The sequence below is a fragment of the Gallinula chloropus genome, assembly GCF_964237585.1.
Source record: "Gallinula chloropus genome assembly, chromosome: Z".
Classification (NCBI taxonomy): domain Eukaryota; kingdom Metazoa; phylum Chordata; class Aves; order Gruiformes; family Rallidae; genus Gallinula; species Gallinula chloropus.
Genome location: NC_140089.1, coordinates 77,394,732 through 77,414,327, shown reverse-complemented (window position 1 = coordinate 77,414,327; position 19,596 = coordinate 77,394,732). Strand labels below are relative to the sequence as shown.

The 19,596-nt window shown below is 41.9% G+C and overlaps 1 protein-coding gene across 1 annotated transcript; it reads left to right on the top strand.

The window, feature by feature from the left end:
* The first annotated feature begins 1,518 nt into the window (after nucleotides 1-1,518).
* TARS1 (threonyl-tRNA synthetase 1) lies at nucleotides 1,519-19,331 on the top strand. The gene is made up of 19 exons (XM_084278832.1): nucleotides 1,519-1,554; nucleotides 1,923-2,003; nucleotides 2,855-3,045; nucleotides 3,964-4,087; nucleotides 5,022-5,143; nucleotides 5,361-5,478; nucleotides 6,778-6,842; nucleotides 6,925-7,003; nucleotides 7,518-7,664; nucleotides 9,057-9,155; nucleotides 9,833-9,999; nucleotides 10,552-10,714; nucleotides 10,804-10,941; nucleotides 11,628-11,705; nucleotides 14,016-14,116; nucleotides 14,230-14,334; nucleotides 15,980-16,052; nucleotides 16,693-16,807; nucleotides 18,096-19,331. Exons 1-19 carry the CDS (start codon nucleotides 1,534-1,536, stop codon nucleotides 18,242-18,244), a joined length of 2,136 nt encoding a protein of 711 aa, XP_084134958.1. The 5' UTR covers nucleotides 1,519-1,533; the 3' UTR covers nucleotides 18,245-19,331.
* Nucleotides 19,332-19,596: the final 265 nt, after the last annotated feature.

The following is a 19,596-nucleotide window of genomic DNA, read 5'->3' as shown; positions in this document are numbered from 1 at the left end:
CCTTTCCAGACACGCTTTTTTTCCCCAACAAACTTCAGACGAAGCACACTGAAAACAAAGTTTACAGTTGCTTGGAGTCCGGTTGCTTTAATTACGCAGGTTGAGAGCGAGGCAGAGAAACGCTAATTTGGGTTCTGCGCCGTAGGTCCCGTTACCTCTCGCCGCGGGTGTCAGCCGGGCATCGTCCTGCGGCGCCGCCTTGCCAACTGCACAGCGCGTTGCGCGGCTGCCATCTTCTGGCGAAAGGGACGGGTCTCCGGGTTGAAATGTTGACTCGCCTTTTTAGCAGTACCAGTAACAGGGATTTTTGTCCATTTTGGGACTAGGTAATTTATCTGTAATTGGTTTTTTGGGAGGTTTTTTCAGTGCGGTCTCAGCTAGCTTCAGTTCTCCCACACAAAAAGATTTCAGAAGATACTGAAAAAGAAAAATCGGTAAAAATCGGTATTTAAAAACAAGAATCCTTTGTACCAATAGACATGGTATTGCTGTGCAACATCTTACATATGCTATCAAATGTAGCTGTTTAAGAAGCGGTTTTGCCCATGTTCGTGCTGCTTGTAGTTTACTTTTAGACAGCAAATAAATTATTCAGGTCTAGATACAGATACAGACACTTGCTGATAATAGTAGAACAACTATGTGTCCCTGCCCATGGCAGGGGGTTGCAACTAGATGATCTTTGAGGACCCTTCCAACCCAGAGGATTCTATGATTCTGTGAACTGTGGGGCTGGGCAGAAGCCTTCCCAGCCAAAAAAATAAAAAACCTGGCTGCAACGAAGTAAAAGCTTTATTAAAGCAAATTATTTATTATTGTATAAAAACAACTGCAGGGAGAGGCAGAGAGAAAGGTTACCAGGTAAAAGGTTGTGCCTGAACAGCACATCCCTTCCTGCAGAGGTCAAAACCTCCGACACCCATCCCCACACCAACACCAAACCTCCCGGCAGTGCAGGGCTGGCAAAGCAGCTGCACTCCTGCGGTCTGACGGCATCTCCTCCATCTCTGCCGCCTTTTTTCTTCTCCTCCCTGAGAAATCAATCATCGGTCAATCTGATCTTTACTTTATTTTAGTCTCCTTGGCGAAGAGTACTCCCACTGGTCGACCCATCCTTGATGTCTGCTTCAGGGGAATGGTAGCTAGGTCTCCCCGAGTGCTTCCCCCTCCCTTGGTCCCTTGCCACCCTCGCTGTGGCCCTACTGATGCGGAAGGCTGGTTATGTTTGTCCCATACCAGGAGCGAGGGGAGCAGGGGCGTGGGGACACGGGCTTCAAGGCTCCGTTTCCCGCCCTCATAGCTACTGGTAGGGGTTCCGCCACGTTGGGCTGCCGGGCACTCCAGCGAACACCGGCCACGAACCTCAGCACAGAGCGGCTCTCCGGCCCCATTGGCCCAGCCGTGATGAGGCGGGACGGGGCGGACCGGGGTCGCCGCCCGCCCCCTCTTGCATCAGCTGCGGCGGCCGGGAAGCGCCTGCGCGGGCTTGTGTCCGCCCCTTCCGCGCTGCGTTGGAAGGCTCCGCGTGTGGCAATGGCGGGTGGTGACAGCCAGGTGGGCTCCGGCATCGCGGCGGTGGGCCGCGCTGGGGCACCGCCTCTCTCCTCAGCACGGCTCCCTGTCACCGCGGGCCGGGGGATGCCCCGAGGCGGGGCGTCCGCTTCTTCCCGCGTAGGGCCTGGGGGGGCGGCCGTGCCAGGGGACGGGTGCTGGCGGTAGGCGTGAGCTAGGCCTCTTCCCTCGCACTGTCAGCTGGGTGTCCCCGGCCCCGGGGGAGCAGGGTCGCAGGGCGCTGGAATTAAAGAGTGGGGAGCTGGGCTGGGGTTTCCCGTGGAGGTGGGGGTCGGGGCTAGAAGGGAGTTAAAGCGCCATAGGTGTGAGTGACTGCTGGAGAATGAGGAAACGGTGTTCGCCCTCCTCAGGTAAATGCTGGGGAAGAAAAAAAGGCAGACTGCGGGAAGAAGAAAATGAAGGAAGGGGCCGACGATGGAGGGCGGATGGAGGTGAGTTGCCCTTGAGCCCTGGGGGAGTTGAAAGATGTCGCCTTCTGGTTGCTGTCCTGTGCATCGCAGCAGTTCATCCCGCTGAAGAGTTTATCTGGCGTTACAGTTACTCCTTTCCCCGGTATTTTTTATTTTGCTAAAGTTTGACATGAGGTGACACTTGATGTTCTACACCGAGTTATATTGGCGCAATGGGAGCATGTCTGTGACACCCGTAGGTAGTTACTCTGTTCACTGTGCCTCTGTGCCAGGAAGTAGTCAGTAAATCTCTGAAATGAGGAAAACCTGGCTCAGGTGCTCTGTCTATTTTGTCTTCACGGTGGGCAAGCACAGATCCCTCTGACCGTGCACAGAATGCCAGCTGCTAGCCAGCACTGATCCTGAGCCAGCTGTGTAACTCAATAACTTCAGTTATGCCCAGGCTGATAGTCCTCATGTCATTCTATAACATGTGGTTCGGAGTCAGTTCCTGTGTGAGTGGCTTGGGCTACAGATGTTCCCTCAGATTTTTGACTTAGCAAAAAGTTATGTTGACCTTCCACAACCTTTTCTGGTTGATTTTTGTCCTACAGCTTATTAAGCTACTCTTTAATGAACTGTGGAGTAGCTTATTAACATACATGTAGTTTTAATAAGCAGGAGTACAGTGGTACATGTCAGAGCACTTTTCATTAAGCTGAAATCTTATCAATATTATATAATTAATAATAAGTGTTACGTAGAGCACATAATGTACATATGGTCACGTAACTGAGACAAGTATGTTGGTTCTGTTTGAGTTGTAACATGATGTTAGATAACTAATGATCTGTTGATATTTTTTTTTCTCTTTTTCTCTTCATTATGTGTAGCTGAATCCCTGGCCTGCATTTATCAATGAGCGTTTAGAGATGTACAATAAACTTAAAGCTGAACATGATGTGCTGCTTGCGGAAAGAGCTGCAAATGACAGTAAACCCATTAAAGTTACATTACCTGATGGCAAACAGGTTGATGCTGAATCCTGGAAGACTACTCCTTATCAAATTGCTTGTGGAATTAGGTATGATCCCGTTCTGTGATGCACACAGTCATTTTCAGACAACTCAATGTATGTAGGTTGTAGCTGTGGATAATGTGTAATTTATCTTAACTCTTCTAAAGGCATCTTGTATATATTAAACTGGAGGTAACCAGTAGGGTTACAGTTTTGGAGTTCATTTTTTTGCTGTATGAAGATACAGTTTATGAAATAAGAATATAACAGGTTTTTTAGTCACTAGTTACTTGCATATCTTTCCTCACAAGTACTGTCATAGCAAATTAGCTTTTAGCACAAATAAATTTACTCTGAAATGAGTAGACTAAATGTTAGCACATGCAAACTAGCTTGCATCAACTTGAGGAAGATGACAGCAGCATGACATTTCAGCTGGTTTCTCAGGGTTAACAGTATGACTGTTTTTCACTTAAGTGCATTTTTACTTGCATGGGAGATACCCAGCAGAAGGAGCATTGTACGTATTTTGTTATTCAGACTTGCTGTTGAGTAGATTTGAACAGTGCATACTGGAGACCCTACCAGTTAAGGTTACAAAATCTGGGTGATTCTGAGGGGATTTTTTTCATGCTTACATAACTTGTTATGGGAACCTTCTTTGCTTTTGTGATTAGGGATCAAGGTAAGGGTCTTCTATTGCAAGAGGACTTTGATGTCAGGTTAGTACTTTGCAGTGGCTGCCTCCAAGTCAGACTTAATGTCTGAATGTCCAATGTACAGTGCTATTTTCACATCTCATCTGTGAGATGTGAGTAGGATTTTCATGTATGTTCAAGACAGGCTAAACTGCTCTTTTATTTGGAATTTCTGTATGACATTGTACCCATTGTGAGCACTCTCAAAAAATCTTATTCGATATGGAAAGCAAATTTGGGGAACTTCTTGCTGATTTCAAAAGGTAACCTGTATATTTATTTGTAGTCAGGGCTTAGCTGACAACACTGTTATTGCTAAAGTGAACAAGATGGTTTGGGATCTAGACCGTCCTTTGGAGGAGGATTGTACCCTGGAGCTGCTTAAGTTTGAAGATGAAGAGGCTCAAGCAGTGAGTATCTTCTACCAAAACTTGTTTGCCCTTGGATTTACATTAAACTTAGCTTCAAGTAGTTATTTGCATCTTTACATGTGAACAGGTTTGCTGTGTAGGTACATCTGCATTTTCTAATAGCCCCTTACAAGGGAGATGCAGTACTACAGGTAATGTACGTTCTGCTCCGTATTTGCAGACAAGTCTGCTAGCAGTTCCTGTAGTTTAGGTGATAATTTCTTTTTAAAATTTTGAGTTTGTAAACTTCATGCTAATGTAAAGGAGTTGTTTTTTTTTTAACTGACCTCTTCAGCAATGGCTTTGCAGACAATCCTGAGTACAAAACTGTTGTCTGTGTACAATCATAAGTTTGTAAATGCTCTCTTTAGGAAAAAATGGTGCCAGAAGTTGTCAGTCCTACTTATCACCGAGGTCTTGCATTCAAACTTAGAAGTTTCTTACTGGCTAAGTGAAAATGAAGCATGTGAAATTTATGTTTCTGGTCTGCACACATAAAACCAGGCTGAAGTCCTACAGATCTGCTTTTAAGTTGTCAAAACTTTAGGTGTACTATGAGGTGGAATGTAATTTTTAATTTCATGAACTGTTCTACTTCAGTGCAGGATTTCCCATGCATAAAATCTTTGGATTAAGACCACAACCTCATGTTGAAAGTGCACCTTTTGGTGATGGAAGTTTGTAGAAAAAACATTTCTGAGCTAGCTTCTTGACATCCTAACAATACTTGAATCATTTCAGCAATAGTTGTTAACAATTTTCTACTGTGCCTGAAGATGAGAGCATTGCTGGTTAGGTGTCTTCCATTCCACAGACAGTTGCACTAATGTGGGATCTGCATCCCAAGTGTTTCAGGAAAGGTTTTAAGTAAAGTACTCTGAAGTGCATTGTGCATATTCAGCCATCCCCCCTTTTTTTCTTTTGCTTTCATCAGGTATACTGGCACTCAAGTGCTCACATCATGGGTGAAGCTATGGAGCGAATCTATGGTGGCTGTTTGTGCTATGGCCCACCAATAGAAAATGGATTTTATTATGACATGTTCCTTGAGGAAGGGTAAGTTTTATATTGCCCTTTTTAGAAGCAGGGGGGTGGGGTGTGGCAGTCAGAGCAAAATTTCTGTACCTGCTTGTTGTCAGAACTAAGTTGTCTGTGCTACTGGAAATCACGTTGTTCTTTGCAGTGTCCCCTATCCACAAGCTAGTGCATTGCAACTGGAGCAAAAAGAGCAAGTGAAAGCAAGAATGATTCACTTCGTGTGTGTTTATTTTAGGGGTGTATCTAGTAATGACTTCTCTGCTTTGGAAACTTTATGCAAAAAGATAATGAAGGAAAAACAAGCCTTTGAAAGACTGGAAGTGAAGAAGGAAACACTGCTTGAAATGTTTAAGGTAGGCTGTTGTAGAAGACTGTTTCTAGTATCATGCAGTTATTTAATTTGTAACTTTAGCTACATGTTCTCTTTAGTGGTGAGGAAGGTCTATCAAATTAATTTTCTAAGGTGTTATATTGTGAGGCACTCAATTGTGATATTTAACAAAAAAAAGAGCAATGGTGTAATTCTTGGGTTCTTGAGAATGTGTGTTAGATTTTATGCAAGCTTAAGAATTCTCACTCTTCACCTGGGTAACCTCAGCAAACTCTGAAAGCACATTCTTCACTTGTTCCCCACGGGCCTGTGTTTGCAGTACATTCTGTGCAGTTATATTGCATGTCTGTATTATTTTGGTTGTTAGTAAAATGCTGTGATGATATTGTATCTGCATGTGCTGATGCATTTGGAAAGCTTCATAAAACATTTTTTAGAATGAGGACTTTTGAGAAAATCCAAATAACACTAAAAGCTGAACCCTTCTCTTTAGTACCTGGTAGCAAATAATCATCCAGCATTCCTGAGAGAGTTGTTACACATTTTTCACTGTTAAAATGTCAGTAGAATCAAAGTGTCATTCAGGTTGGAAGGTACCTCTGTAGATTGAGTCCAATATCCTGCAGAGAGGATTGGGTCAAAACTGAAATCAGACCAGGTTTCTGAGGGCTTGTCCAGTTGTGCCTTTAAAATCTCTAAGGATGGAGACTGCACAACCTGTTCCCTGGGAGCTTGGTCCTTTACTTACAGAGTGATAGAATTGTTTTTGTTGGCAAAGAGCTTAACCTACCACTGCCAGGTCCAACCACTAAACACACCTGTGTGCCAAACACTGTATCTACGCTTCTTCTAAATACCTTCAGGGATGGGGACTCTGCCACTTCCCTGAGCAGCCTTGTCCCAGTGTTTGACAAAACTTTCAGTGAGAAATTTTTCTAAATACCTCATCCAAACCTCCTCTGGCACAACTTGAAGCTGTTTGCTCTTGTCCTGTTGCTTGTTACTTGGGAGAAGAGCCCAACACCTACCTGGCAATAACCTCCTTTCAGGTAGCTGTAGAGAGCAATAAGGTCTCTGGTTCACTTAGCTGCTTCTCATCAAACTTGTGCTCTACACCCTTCACCTGCTTTGTGGCTTTTTGGACATGTTTCAGCACTTCAGTCTCATGTAGTGAGAGGCCCAAAACTGAATGCAGTACTTGACTGTTGATCTTTTATAAACCTCTTTGCAGCATAGCATCAGGTTTGGAAATAACTGAAACTGCTGGCCAGTTCTTTTGATTAACAGGGAGCTAACAAATGTGTGCTGCTTTTCTTCTCAGTATAATAAATTCAAGTGTCGCATCCTGAATGAGAAGGTCACTACTCCAACTACAACAGTATACAGGTAATTACGTGTGCATCTTAATATCAGTGGATAAATCTTTCTAGAATGAAATATATTGAGTTAAATGTTTTCCTGTTCTTAGGTGTGGTCCGTTGATTGATTTATGCAGAGGGCCTCATGTCAGGCATACCGGCAAGATAAAGACCATAAAAATTCATAAGGTAAGTGCTGAAACTGCCTGGAACAAATATTTTAACTGAAAATGTTACTTTCTTTGGGCATTACCAGAGTGGCTTATCCAAGAACATGCTGTGAAAGGGTAACTTGTCCAAAAACCTCAGTGTCAGAAGTGTGAAAGGGTTGTATGCTAGCATGTGTCCAGGTCTGGGACTTGCAGCACAGGTAGGAACATGAGTGTGTCTTAAGGCTTGGTTGAACTATATCAACTGGAGTTTATAGTTTTTGCTCAGCTGAGTGTGAATAATCAGTCAAAAGAGAATGGCTATAAAGAGGGTAAACAGGCATAAAAAACGAGAAAGTTTGAAACCTTTTTTACTTATCCTGTTCTTTATGGATTTTTCTAATCACTGCTCTGAATTGAAAACTCTACTTAGGTCTTAATTGTTCTATAATAGTGATGTATTAATAACTGCCTGCTATGAAAAGACATGCAGTGGTAGTAAAATGTGGAGGCCCCTCTTTTTCTTCAGTGTTCCATTTATTTTTTGCATGCAGAATTCTTCCACTTACTGGGAAGGCAAGGCCGATATGGAATCCCTCCAGCGGATCTATGGAATTTCATTCCCAGATTCAAAGATGCTGAAAGAATGGGAGAAATTCCAGGAGGAGGCTAAAAACAGGGATCACAGAAAAATTGGTCGGGTGAGACTTCTTTCTGGTAACATATTTCACAAGCACTGTGTGGATGTAACCCCTTAACTAGAAGCATCTTGCAGACAGAGTATACTTGCCACAACCAAGATGTGACACAATTCTGTTTTCAGTCGAGTTGCAAAGTCAGGTACTCTTCTCTCAATGAGCATTAAAAGTCCTAAAGCAAATAACTTCTCTTCAGACCATCGCTGTTTTAAATATGATGATGTCCTTATTCCATAGATCAATCAAAACAGAACATGAACTCTTTGGTTTGCAGACTGTGAACAGTGCAGTGTGCAGGCAGTGCTCCTTCCTGCACAGCTTGCTGTAGCCTGTTCACTCACAGTTCTTTTCTTCTGTATGATTTCAGAATCTGTGCTACATTTCATAAATTTTTTTGGTTTGGTGGGTTTTGGTTTTGTACTTTTTCCTGTCAGATAATTGATAGTTCTGAGCACTGTTAGAAGGTCTGCTGCTAGGACATCAGAAGAATTCACTATATGCAGACCTCAGACACGCAGTTTGTCACCACATCAGGCAACTACAGTTTACACGTTCATAGAAACATAGAATGTGTTAGGTTGGAAGGGACCTTTAAAGGTCATCTAGCTCAACCCCCCTGCAGTGGGCAGGGACATCTTCACTAGATCAGGTCACTCGGAGCCCCACCAAGTCTAGCCCTTGAATATCTCCAGGGATGGGGCCTGCACTACTTCTGGGCAACCTGTTCCAGTGATCTGCCACCCTCGCATTGAAGATTTTTTTTCTAATACCCAACCTAAATTTCCTCTTTTCTAGTATAAAGTCATTACCCCTTGTCCTATTGCCACATGCCCTCATGAACAGTTCTCCCCCAGCTTTCTTATAGGTACCTTTCAGCTACTGGAAGGCTGCTATAAGGTCCCCCTGGAGCCTTCTCTTCTCCAGGCTGAAAAAGCCCAACTCTCAGCCTGTCCTCATAGGAGAGGTGGCCCATCCCTTTGATCATTTTTGTGGCCCTCCTCTGGGCACACTCCAACAGGTCCATGTACTTCTTGTGTTGAGGGCTCCAAACCTGACACAGTGGGAGCACAGTGAGGCATAGACATAAACGTGAAGTTTCCGAGAGTCAGTAATGAAATGGGAACCTGAACATAAGTACTCCCTTCCATAAGTACTGCTGGAGATATAAATGCTAATGCAAATACATCCAATCTAGTTGTATTGATTTTTGGGTGTGTGTTTTGGTGGTTTGTTTGTTTGTTTGTTTTGGGGGAGGGGGGTTGTGGGGGTGTTTTTTGTTGTTTTTTAAAAAGAAATCCCTTTTGATTACTGCCCAGTCAGTAATTCATATATGAATGTTAAGTGAAAAAAGGGGTGTACAAATACTAAGTTCTTAAAATACTGGTTTTTTTGCAGGACCAAGAACTGTTTTTCTTTCATGAGCTCAGCCCTGGTAGCTGTTTTTTCTTGCCAAAAGGAGCTTACATTTATAACACGTTAATTGAATTCATCCGAGTAAGTAATGTCTTTTGGAAATACGATAGAAGAAATTGCTTAATTTTAGAAAAATATGTAACAGCATGCTACATACAATAGTTAATAGCCTTTCATTCCAAGTTAGTTTTAATCTCTTAGTTCCATAAACTGTGAAACTAAAGAAACCTGATTTCTTTGAATTGGTCTTGTCACAATCTCTGCTAAGTTGTGTTTTTACGAGTACTTTATGCCCTTGGTTAAAGCTGTGATAATGATATTTTATAATATTAATTCTTTGATGTCTAATAGCACAGCTAAGCATACGCTACAGCCGTTCCACTGATGCATATTGATTTGTTCTAATAAACTTATAAATTTGCTTTTGTAGAACTGTTTGTTATGAAATTATATGTAGGAAAAAATCCTGATCTTCCTGTTGTAATATTTAAAGACTGTCCTCTTAGTGTATTTTTGGGCTGCAATGTACTACCAAGTGTCATAGAATAATTAGAGGCTGCTGCTTTGCTTCCAGGGAGGAAACTTGTTCTTCTTGCTTGCTAGAGAGGAATTACTTAAGGAGGGGTGGTGCTTGTGGAAGGGATGTATCCTGGCATGCTTTTGTAGGACAGCATGTGTATATTTTTATGGCTATGGATTGAAGGCTGAGTACCATTACTTTTTTATTAATTATTGTAATACCGGGTCTGTTGTTTTAGAGTGAGTATCGAAAACGTGGATTCCAGGAGGTTGTCACTCCAAATGTGTTCAACAGCAAACTATGGATGACTTCAGGGCACTGGCAGCATTACAGTGACAACATGTTTTCCTTTGAAGTGGAGAAAGAAATCTTTGCTCTGAAGCCTATGAACTGTCCAGGACACTGGTAAATACCTAGAAAATCCAGTTTATCAGAGATGATGCTGATTAAATAAGGCAAATCCTGTTTCTTCTGCCTGCTTAGTTATAAAGATGGCTATCTTCAGGTATCCAGATGTGATGTTGTCATAGGTGATGTAATTATGAGTCTTGCCTCTCATGAGTCTACTCTCTTTACTGGAGACACTGAGCAGCTTAATTTCTTCCATCATTGCAGTGACTGTGTTCTAGATGTGAATCTTACCTATGTACTTGAAAACAGGGATATCTAAAATAGGTACTAGGGCACTCTCAGTTTTGTGGCAATTTAGGCATCCAGGATCTAATGCTCAGCTTTAGTAACTGTTTTATTTTCTCTCTGTGAGGTGGGGGAAGCCTGCCAGCTATAAAAGGATATCTGCATTTGTTTCCTTGACAAAACTAACTGCTTGTGGTTGTTGTATTCAGATTACATCATTGGCCTTACGGGCATCTGCTTAGATTCTGTCTGCTTCTCATCAGCTGTTGTTTGCAGACGTTTGATTTTGGATGGGCTTCAAGTAATAAACTTTTCCTTCAGCCTTATGTTTGATCATCGCCCAAGATCGTGGCGTGAGCTGCCGTTGCGCTTGGCTGATTTTGGTGTCCTGCATCGCAATGAACTCTCAGGGGCTCTTACAGGCCTCACACGAGTACGCCGGTTCCAGCAGGATGATGCTCACATATTCTGTGCTATGGAGCAGGTATGTGCAGCTGCTGAAGTAAATTGGGCATTAGAATCAGATTAACTGATTTTTCCCTGTTTGAGACTTTTATTTCTGTTCCCATAAAGATTGAAGAGGAGATAAAAAGTTGTCTGCAGTTCTTGCGCACTGTGTATGATGTTTTTGGATTTTCCTTTAAACTCAACCTCTCCACTCGTCCTGAAAAGTACCTGGGAGATATTGAAGTGTGGAATCAAGCTGAAAAGGTAAAAAGTAGTCTTAAATTTTTATATGGAAGCAAGGCTGCAGCTGGAAGTTTAGTAGAACACAGAGCCTTCTGGCTGGTACAGTGGCAGCTGGACATGAGCAGTATGACTTTAATAACTGTCTTCAGTTCAGTCTGGTGGCTCCAAGTAGCTTACTCTTTGTAGAAACAGTTGCCATGTCATAATCAACTTAGCTCTCTCTATCTCCTTACATTTTTTGATAATTTGGAAAAAAAAGAGACTCAATTCTGGCAGCCCCTGTAATAAGCCATCTTGCAAAAGCAAGGCTGCCTTCATGATGAAAGGGATGGGGTAAGCCCCTGCAGGTGCTGTGCTGGGAAGAAGACAGGAAAGGAATCAGCATTAAGTGGATTAGGATGAATCCCCTCTACAAATTTTGAATCTAGCATAAAAAGATCTTGCATCCTAGCTAATGCTGCTTCTTTGGCCCCTTCCAAAATGAATGTGTTAATTTAGATTGTTTACATTTGAGCTTTCTTTTTTTTTTTTTTTGCTTGGCCTGTTCTGAAATTTTCCCTTTTCAGAAATGAGTGGCAGCAGTAGCTGAGAAGTACTGAGAACGTGGTAGTGTCACAGATATGTAGCAGCAAGCTGACACAATGCTGTAACGTGGAAAGGTGGTGAATGATTAAGAAACACTGAGTCTGTCTGTCCTTTACCTCTAGCAACTTGAAAACAGCCTCAATGAGTTTGGTGAGAAGTGGGAGTTAAACCCTGGCGATGGAGCGTTCTATGGACCTAAGGTGAGTATGTTGCTAACCCCTTGCTGGGTTAAGCATTTATTTCTGTTTGGATGAGGCAAAGGAATGTTACAGAGTTTTCTCCTTTCCGTTGATGCTTCTGTAATTTTGGCAGTAGCAGCAGCTTGCAAATACTGTTTCCAGAGTTATGTCAGATCTTGCTTTCCTCAGAAGGACAAGTGTTGGGTATCTGCTTTGGCAGAATGTTTGCCAAATGACTTCAAATAGATACCTGACCACCACAAAGCTTCCATCTAGTTAATGTCCTCCTCTAAGTTAATTAAACAAATACAGATGGACACAAAATGCTGTTAATAAACAAAGACTGGTTTTAATATCTTACTATGAGCAAGTGGGAGAATAGATGGTTTTGGGTCATCTTGGTAAAGACTTTGCATTTTCGTTCATATTACTGCACACTCCCTACTAGTGTAACATTATAACTAAGCTTTTCAGTGTCAACATGTGTTTCTTAATCACTGGTTCTGGAGGATATAGAACAAAACTGATTCTTAAACTGGCAACCTGGTACAACACTGGAAGAGGCAATTTTTTTTAATAATTACCTAGTGCTACATTAAGATGCTCTCTGGATGAAATGTTGTGGTTTTCAAGATGCATAAATTCAGATTTTTTTTTGAGAGAGAAACAATACTGTGTGAGCCTGGTTTTCACATAGCTTTAGCACTTGTTAATTAAACCCACTTTACGTGTGTAAACTATCTGCTGCTTAGACAGAACTGACTGGTTTAGTGAGAGACATGAACAGAAGGTGGCACCCTAAGATCTGTGCAATTGCAGCATTAGAAATAATCCTTTGGGCAACAAATGAATCCCAAGTCATGAGGAAAATGAAATAAACTTGCAGTTTAAACAACTTATTGAAAAATGTTGCTTTTACCAGCACAGGCTTTTTAGCTGCGTTGAGTTGCTGATGAATTTTGGTATGTTAAAAAAGCCCCTTGCATTGTTTTTGTTGCTTTAAAAAAACCCCAACCAGTCTCTTCAGTTTGCCCAGATTAAGTGAGGCTCTTCAGAAATTTCCTGGTCTTTGAGCATAAGGACAGAGCGCCTTACAATATTGCTTGTAAATCTTTCCCTAATAAACCTAGGCTACGTTTATGTCTCTATTCAGTCATCTAGTAAACTGATTCTGATTTCTTTCTATGCTAATTAAATCAATTCACTTTATGAGTTGTAGGTGAAATGTGTTACAGCAGCTAATCATTCATAATGTGAAATGCAAACATTTAGTAATTTCCTTGGTTCTTTTGAAAGAAGGCAAATATCTGTAGGAGCCATTGTTAACCTTAATTAACTTTACACTTGCTCCTAATACACTCTAGCCAAAGTAAACTGAGCAAACATGTAGCTTTTTATAGGGCTTTTAAGGAAAACTAGATAAATTTATGTTTTTAAGTTAAGCTCTACATCTAGGGTGTGCTTTTAAACTAGTTGGATTTTTTTCTCTACTGTCTCAACTGGGTGACTTGAAAAACAAAGAAGGTTGTAAATTTATTTTGATACAAGTTGAATTCTGATAAACTCCGGCTTCTGAATGTGAAATTGAAAGACATTTAGAACTCTAGTTTATAAAATACTGTCCTGTTTGATACATAAAATAAGGCATACAGCCATACTGGTGAAAGGATGAGTAGGAGAGCAATGTGATAGATGAAGTCAGGACACTATAAATCTACCATTTACTACCCGTCTCTGTCTAACTTGTATCATACGTTTACTCAGGATTAAAGTGTAAGATGCAATAGAACGAAAAGGCTTGACTGTAGATACTCATAGTCAGAACAAATGTCACTGACCAATATGATCCCTGTAAGTAAGAGACTATTTAATATTAGGATTCTCATCCCATGTCCATGCTCCAATTTTCTAACATAAGCAACAAGTATTCAAATACTGTGTGCTGGCTTGATGTGGAACAAACCTCGTTTTTGGGGGGAATGTGTTCCATTCTGATCTTGCAGTTGCTGGCACCTGTGTGCTGCTGAATTCACTCACTGAAAAGGCCCAAGAAAGTCCCACACTGAAACTCTCAAATAATATTCCAGGTTACTAAAGATAGTTCCCCCCTGAAGTAATGTGTCTCGCTGTTCTTAGCTGTAAGATTTTTTGCATCAGAACCTGCAAATCATCGAAGTCCTAATGTAGGCTGGAAAAAAAGTGTATTGCCTAAAAAACATGTATAGTTCCTCTGCATTGAGTGAAACTTCCATCTGAAAACAGTGATTTCGCTTTCAGACGGTTATGATTGTATCTTAAACTGTAGTAAAAGTTTGTGTCTTTGGTTTTAAGATTGACATTCAGATTAAAGATGCCATTGGCCGCTACCATCAGTGTGCTACAATCCAGCTTGACTTTCAGCTGCCAGTCAGATTTAACCTCACCTTTGTCAGGTAAGCAGTGATTTTAATTGCTATGTAATCTTAACTTTCCTGTGATTTACAGACATATATTTGCATCAGTAAAAAAACCTTACATTTAAAAACCCCCAAACCTTTCTTCACAGCAATGATGGTAATGACAAGACCAGACCAGTTATCATTCATCGGGCTATCTTGGGGTCTGTGGAGAGAATGATCGCCATTCTGACTGAGAACTATGGAGGCAAATGGTAACGTTGAAAAGAAAACTTACTATTCTAGTTTGAGCAAACAGTCTCTATTGGAGAGGAATTAGCGCCAAGCCTGCCTAAATCAAGAGGGTTTGTTGGGCGTGCATGCTATAGAGGCATGCCATATGCAGGGCCATTCCTTCTGAACCATCTTCCTTAGATACTAAGTTATTCTAGGTATGTGTGGTGGTTTGACTGACTGTGGCTGGATGCCAGGCACTCACCAGAGCTGCTCTACCACTGTCCATCCTCAGCTGGACAGGGAGAGGTCACTCACCAATTACTGTTGTGGGCAAAACTGACTGAACTTGGGAAAATTAATTAATTTATTGCCAATCAGATCAGAGTAGGATACTGAGAAATAAAGCCAAATCATAGCACTTCCCCCCACCCTTCCCTTCTTCCCAAAGTTGACTTCATTCCCCATTTCCCTGCCTCCTCCCTGGCAGTGGCACAGGAAGGGGGTAACAGAGGTTGTGTTCAGTTCATCACATACTGTCTCTGCATCAACTCCTCCTCAGGGGGAGGACTCCTCACACTCTTTCCCTTCTCCAGCAATGGATCCCTTCCACAGGAGACAGACCTTCATGATCTAGTGTGGATCCCTTCTACAGGGTGCAGTCTTTCAGCACCAAACTGCTGCAGTGTGAGTTCCCCCTGGGGTCACAAGTCCTGCCAGCAAACCTGCTCTGGTGTGGGCTTCTCTGTCCATGGGGCCACAGGTCCTTCCAGGAGTTTGCTTTGGCATGGGCTTCCCATGGGGTCACAGCCTGCTCCAGAGCCACCTGCTCCATTGTGGGAACCTCTGAAGTGTGGGTAGATCTCTTCTCCCCCATCATACTCATGTGCTGCAGGGGGACAGTCTGCCTCACCATGGTCTTTTCCACAGGCTGCAGGGGAGTGTCTACTCTGGCTGCTGGAGCACCTCCTCCCCCTTCTTCACTGACCTGGGTGTCTGCAGTTGTTCCTCTCACATCTTCTCACTCCTCTCTCTGGCTGCAATTGGGCTTGGTGTTGTGCAGGGGTTTTTTTTGTCCCCCTTAACTCGGATATCAATTGCTGATAGGCTTGGCCTTGGCCAGCCACAGGTCTGTCTTAGAGCCAGTACTAGCCAGCTCCATCAGACATGGAGAAAGCTTCTAGCAGCTTCTCACAGGAGCTCCCCTACTACTGAAACCTTGCCACACAAACCCAATATAATATGCCACTCATGCAGGTGCAACATATACACACCTTGGGCAGACAAGCTGTATCTCAACTTCACTTGGCAATGAGTCCTGTAGGTCATCTTTAACCTGCAGCCATATATCTAATGGGGATGACACCTCTGATTATAGCAAGACTTAAAAGTAAATGTTTTCCCATGATCAGTTAGTAATAAGCAAAACTCAATTATGATTTGTTGTCTGTTGTAAAACACAAATCTTCACGTCAAAAAGTTCTTTTGTCCACGCTGCAATCCTTCTAGATGCTAAGGGAGATAAATTGCAACAAATACAGGGCTGCCATCACCACTGAAACCACTCTAAGCAGCTGCCTTTATGAATCTCTTGTGTAGATTTTAATCCTATATGTTAAGAGGATTTTTCATACTTAAAAAACAGCACTGAAAGCTGTATAAACTTCTTTTGTCTTTTTATTGAAGGCCACTCTGGCTGTCCCCACAGCAGGTGATGGTGGTACCGGTGGGACCAACGTGTGATGAGTATGCTCAAAAGGTGATGTATGTGGTTTGGGGGCTTCATGATACAGGATTTAGTTGAGATTTAGTTGGTTATTAATGATTAATAGCATACATCCCAGATAAATGTTACTGCAGTGTATCATTTTTATATTATAATGACAGCTGCTGAAATTGTATTTTGGATATCTAAACAAAAAGTGCTAATCTTTGTGAGGCTTTTGGTTTTACAAAACATAGTTTTTTCTCTAGCTCAAAAGCTGTCTTACCCTTCAGGTTCTACACTATCTTGCTAAAGCAAAGATGAAGATGGGACTTTGCATATTTAGCATCCAGCAGACCTTATCCTGTGTTCCTTTCAAGCCTGTGTACATAACTAAAAGTCTGGAGGAAAAAAATTAAAATCTTTGACCATCCTGCAGCCTTTCACCATATTGAACTCAAATTGAGTCCAGCACATTAGATACTCACATCACTGCTTAGTTCTTTAGTGTGTCTACACATAACTGCTGACCTGTTTCCATTTCTTGAACTGAGCTCATCTGCAGTGCCTGAACCAATGACAGTGCCTTTGTTTTAGAGGTCAGATAAGCTTGACTGGCTTCAGATTTTAAGTCATAAATAGTTTGTTGTCACGAATATCCTATAGTGATGGTGTAAATACTATTGTCCCCTAGGTCAGGCAGCACTTCCACGATGCTGGGTTAATGGCAGATGTTGATGTAGATCCTGGGTGCACACTGAACAAGAAGATCAGAAATGCCCAGCTTGCACAGTATAACTTTATTCTGGGTAATGTATAGCACGTTTATTACCTTGCCCTGTCTGACCTTCCTGCATAGGTTAAAAGATTGGATGTTTCTTCTGTGAGTGTGGCGGTGTGTGGTGTTTTGGGTCACCTTGCTCCTGAGAGTCTCCATTCCACAGAGCCTCTCCTTGCATGATAGGCATTTCTGTCTCATGTGGCTGTCACTGAAAGGAAATCACTGTGGCCCAAGGCATTACTGCTGTGTTAGAAAAAGGTCCTTGTGGTCAGCAGTGTGGAGGCATACATGGAAAAACATCTTGCCCTTTTTCAGTCAAATTGTTAAGCATTTTTTCCACTCCACCCCCCAATAATTTATGCTCTTGTTGCAAGTATAGTGAAAGTAGTACAGTGTTTCCACTGTGTTCAGCTGTGGTGCACTTCTGAGCTAAACATGCATGTGCAGAAGACTTCCACCAGAGGGTGATGCAGGGATAATTTGAAACTGCTACTCAAGTATGTGACTTGAAGCACCATGTTAGTGGTCACGTCAATTGAGACTAGCATTGACCCTAAAACTCTGTGGGATCCGTTTGAGTAGGAGGAGCCTTTGACTACCCTCAGATTAATTGACGGACTCAGGAATAAAGTTCTTTTGTTCTTTAAAACTTTAAGCACATGATAGAGGTAAGACATAACCATGTTTTACCTTCAAGACCACAAACAAATCATCAGCCTACCGGGGGAACAAAACCTTACCTAAGTTATATTCAGAGGTTGTTTCAAAGAGTTGTCCCACTACAAGTAGATTGGGAACCTGGGAATATAATTTGTTGTAGCAGCCTCCAAGTATATTATATAAAACTTTTATTAGTAATGAAACATACATATGTTACCTCAGTATCTGTATCTTAACGCTTAAGTAAAATAGCTTTGGGGTTTTCCAGTAAACTGTCTTGCTGTCTCTGTAAAGAAAACATAATGCCTATTTGTTACTTGCAGTCAAGTTGCCTTTCTTACTTTATGTTTATATCTCATTTTGAATTTGTGGTTCTCTAGTAAGAAGTAAGTCAAGATGGACTTGCTCTGTTTACTTTTCCCTTTACTGATACTTTGCTAAGTTGCTGCTCATACCATAGTAAAACCTATTAGATGGTATGAGATGATGGAAGGTGCAGAGTAAGTGGGGGGAGCTTGGAGGACTGCAAAGAAGATTTTGGTGTAGTGGTAAGCTCTTTAGACTTTTTGTTTACTATGCTGAAGTTTTAAGGAAATGGGGGAGAACAAAACTTGCTAAATGTTAAGCTCATTGCTTTGCATCTTGGTTGTTTCTAGTTGTTGGTGAGAAGGAGAAAGCAAGTGGAACGGTCAACATCCGCACCCGCGATAACAAGGTGCATGGTGAGCGTACGATTGCAGACACGGTGGAGAGGCTGCTGCAACTGAAATGCTCTCGCTCCAGACAAGCTGAAGAGGAATTTTAACACCATCTGCTCTGCCTGGCATAAAAAGATTCTAGTTTTCCTACTTTAGCTAACCACAGTTTTTCTGCTGAACCAGGTGCGAAATATTTCACATTGGATCTCTTGCTCATTTTAGCAGGCATTTTTCTTTAGTCAGAAATGTCTGGTTTTGGTAAAAATCAATTTTTCATAAACATTGAGGTACCTGGCCTCTGTCCAATGACAGGTGAAGCAAGATAACATGACTTTCTGTAGTTGCAAGAGAAAATGGAAATGATAATTGGGGATATCCATAGCTTTTTAATTATGCTGTTAAGAATAAAATACATTTTGATAACGAATGTTTTTCATGAAAGTTAAACAAATACCTCAGGCTTAAGAAACCTTGTAGTGACCATGTGCTGCAGCAGCTTTTGAAGTGTCTCCTTTAGCAAGGAAATTGATACCTTGCAGTCTTGTCTACTGGTCTTAACACCACTTAGTATATTTGCCTCTGAAGAGTTCCCATCCACATGAACAGGGAGAGGAGCAGACATCTCTTACTTCCATAGTGGTTGGTACCTCTGGCAGCATCTCAGCTCTCCCTGTGCAACGCTCCCGATGTGGGGCACCTGCCACAGAGCACCAAGCTGTTACCCAAAGCCAGCTCTGCTTGTGTCCAGAGGCAGCATCTGAGACGCGCTGGATCTAAGGGGATATGGTCATTGTGGCTGTTGGAAGGGGATAAGCCTGGGAGAGGCATAGCAGGGGTGAGCATCCAAGCAAAACAGCGTTCTTAGTAACAGCAAGTATATTCTTGACCCTGAGCTGCCCTCTGAGTAAGGCTGTGTATGTACTCAAGAATGTACTGAGCTAAAAAGGATAATGATTTTTTTTTTAAAGAAAAATGCGATTTTTCAATTAAATATGTACAGTGGAACCCTTCCAGGCCTCTAGTGCAGGGTATCACATAGTTATTTTGCAGCCCCTCCTATCTTAGAGTTGAAGGATCTTGTCAGTCAGTTTGGGGATTGACTTTTTTGGGTTGTAGGTTTTTGCTTTTTTTTTTTTTTGCTGGCAATAGGTAAATGTCTAACACTGATAAAAATAAAATCATGGTCTGAGTGTTTGTGAGGTATTTTGTTTGGTTTTTGGGGGACTTTTTTTTTGGTAATCGTAACTGACCTGAAGAGCTTCCAAAGGTGTTTGATAACTGTTCCTTTAAAAAGAAAGGTATTGCTACAGCCTTAGCAAAGATCAGACAAATCTGAGGATAAGCTTGAACCACCCTGTCTCAAAAAACAGCTAGTGTCAGCATTTCCTTTACTAACGGGTCAGGAGACTTTGATCTAGCCTTTTCTCACCTATTTTTCTTAGGGGTGATGATAACATTA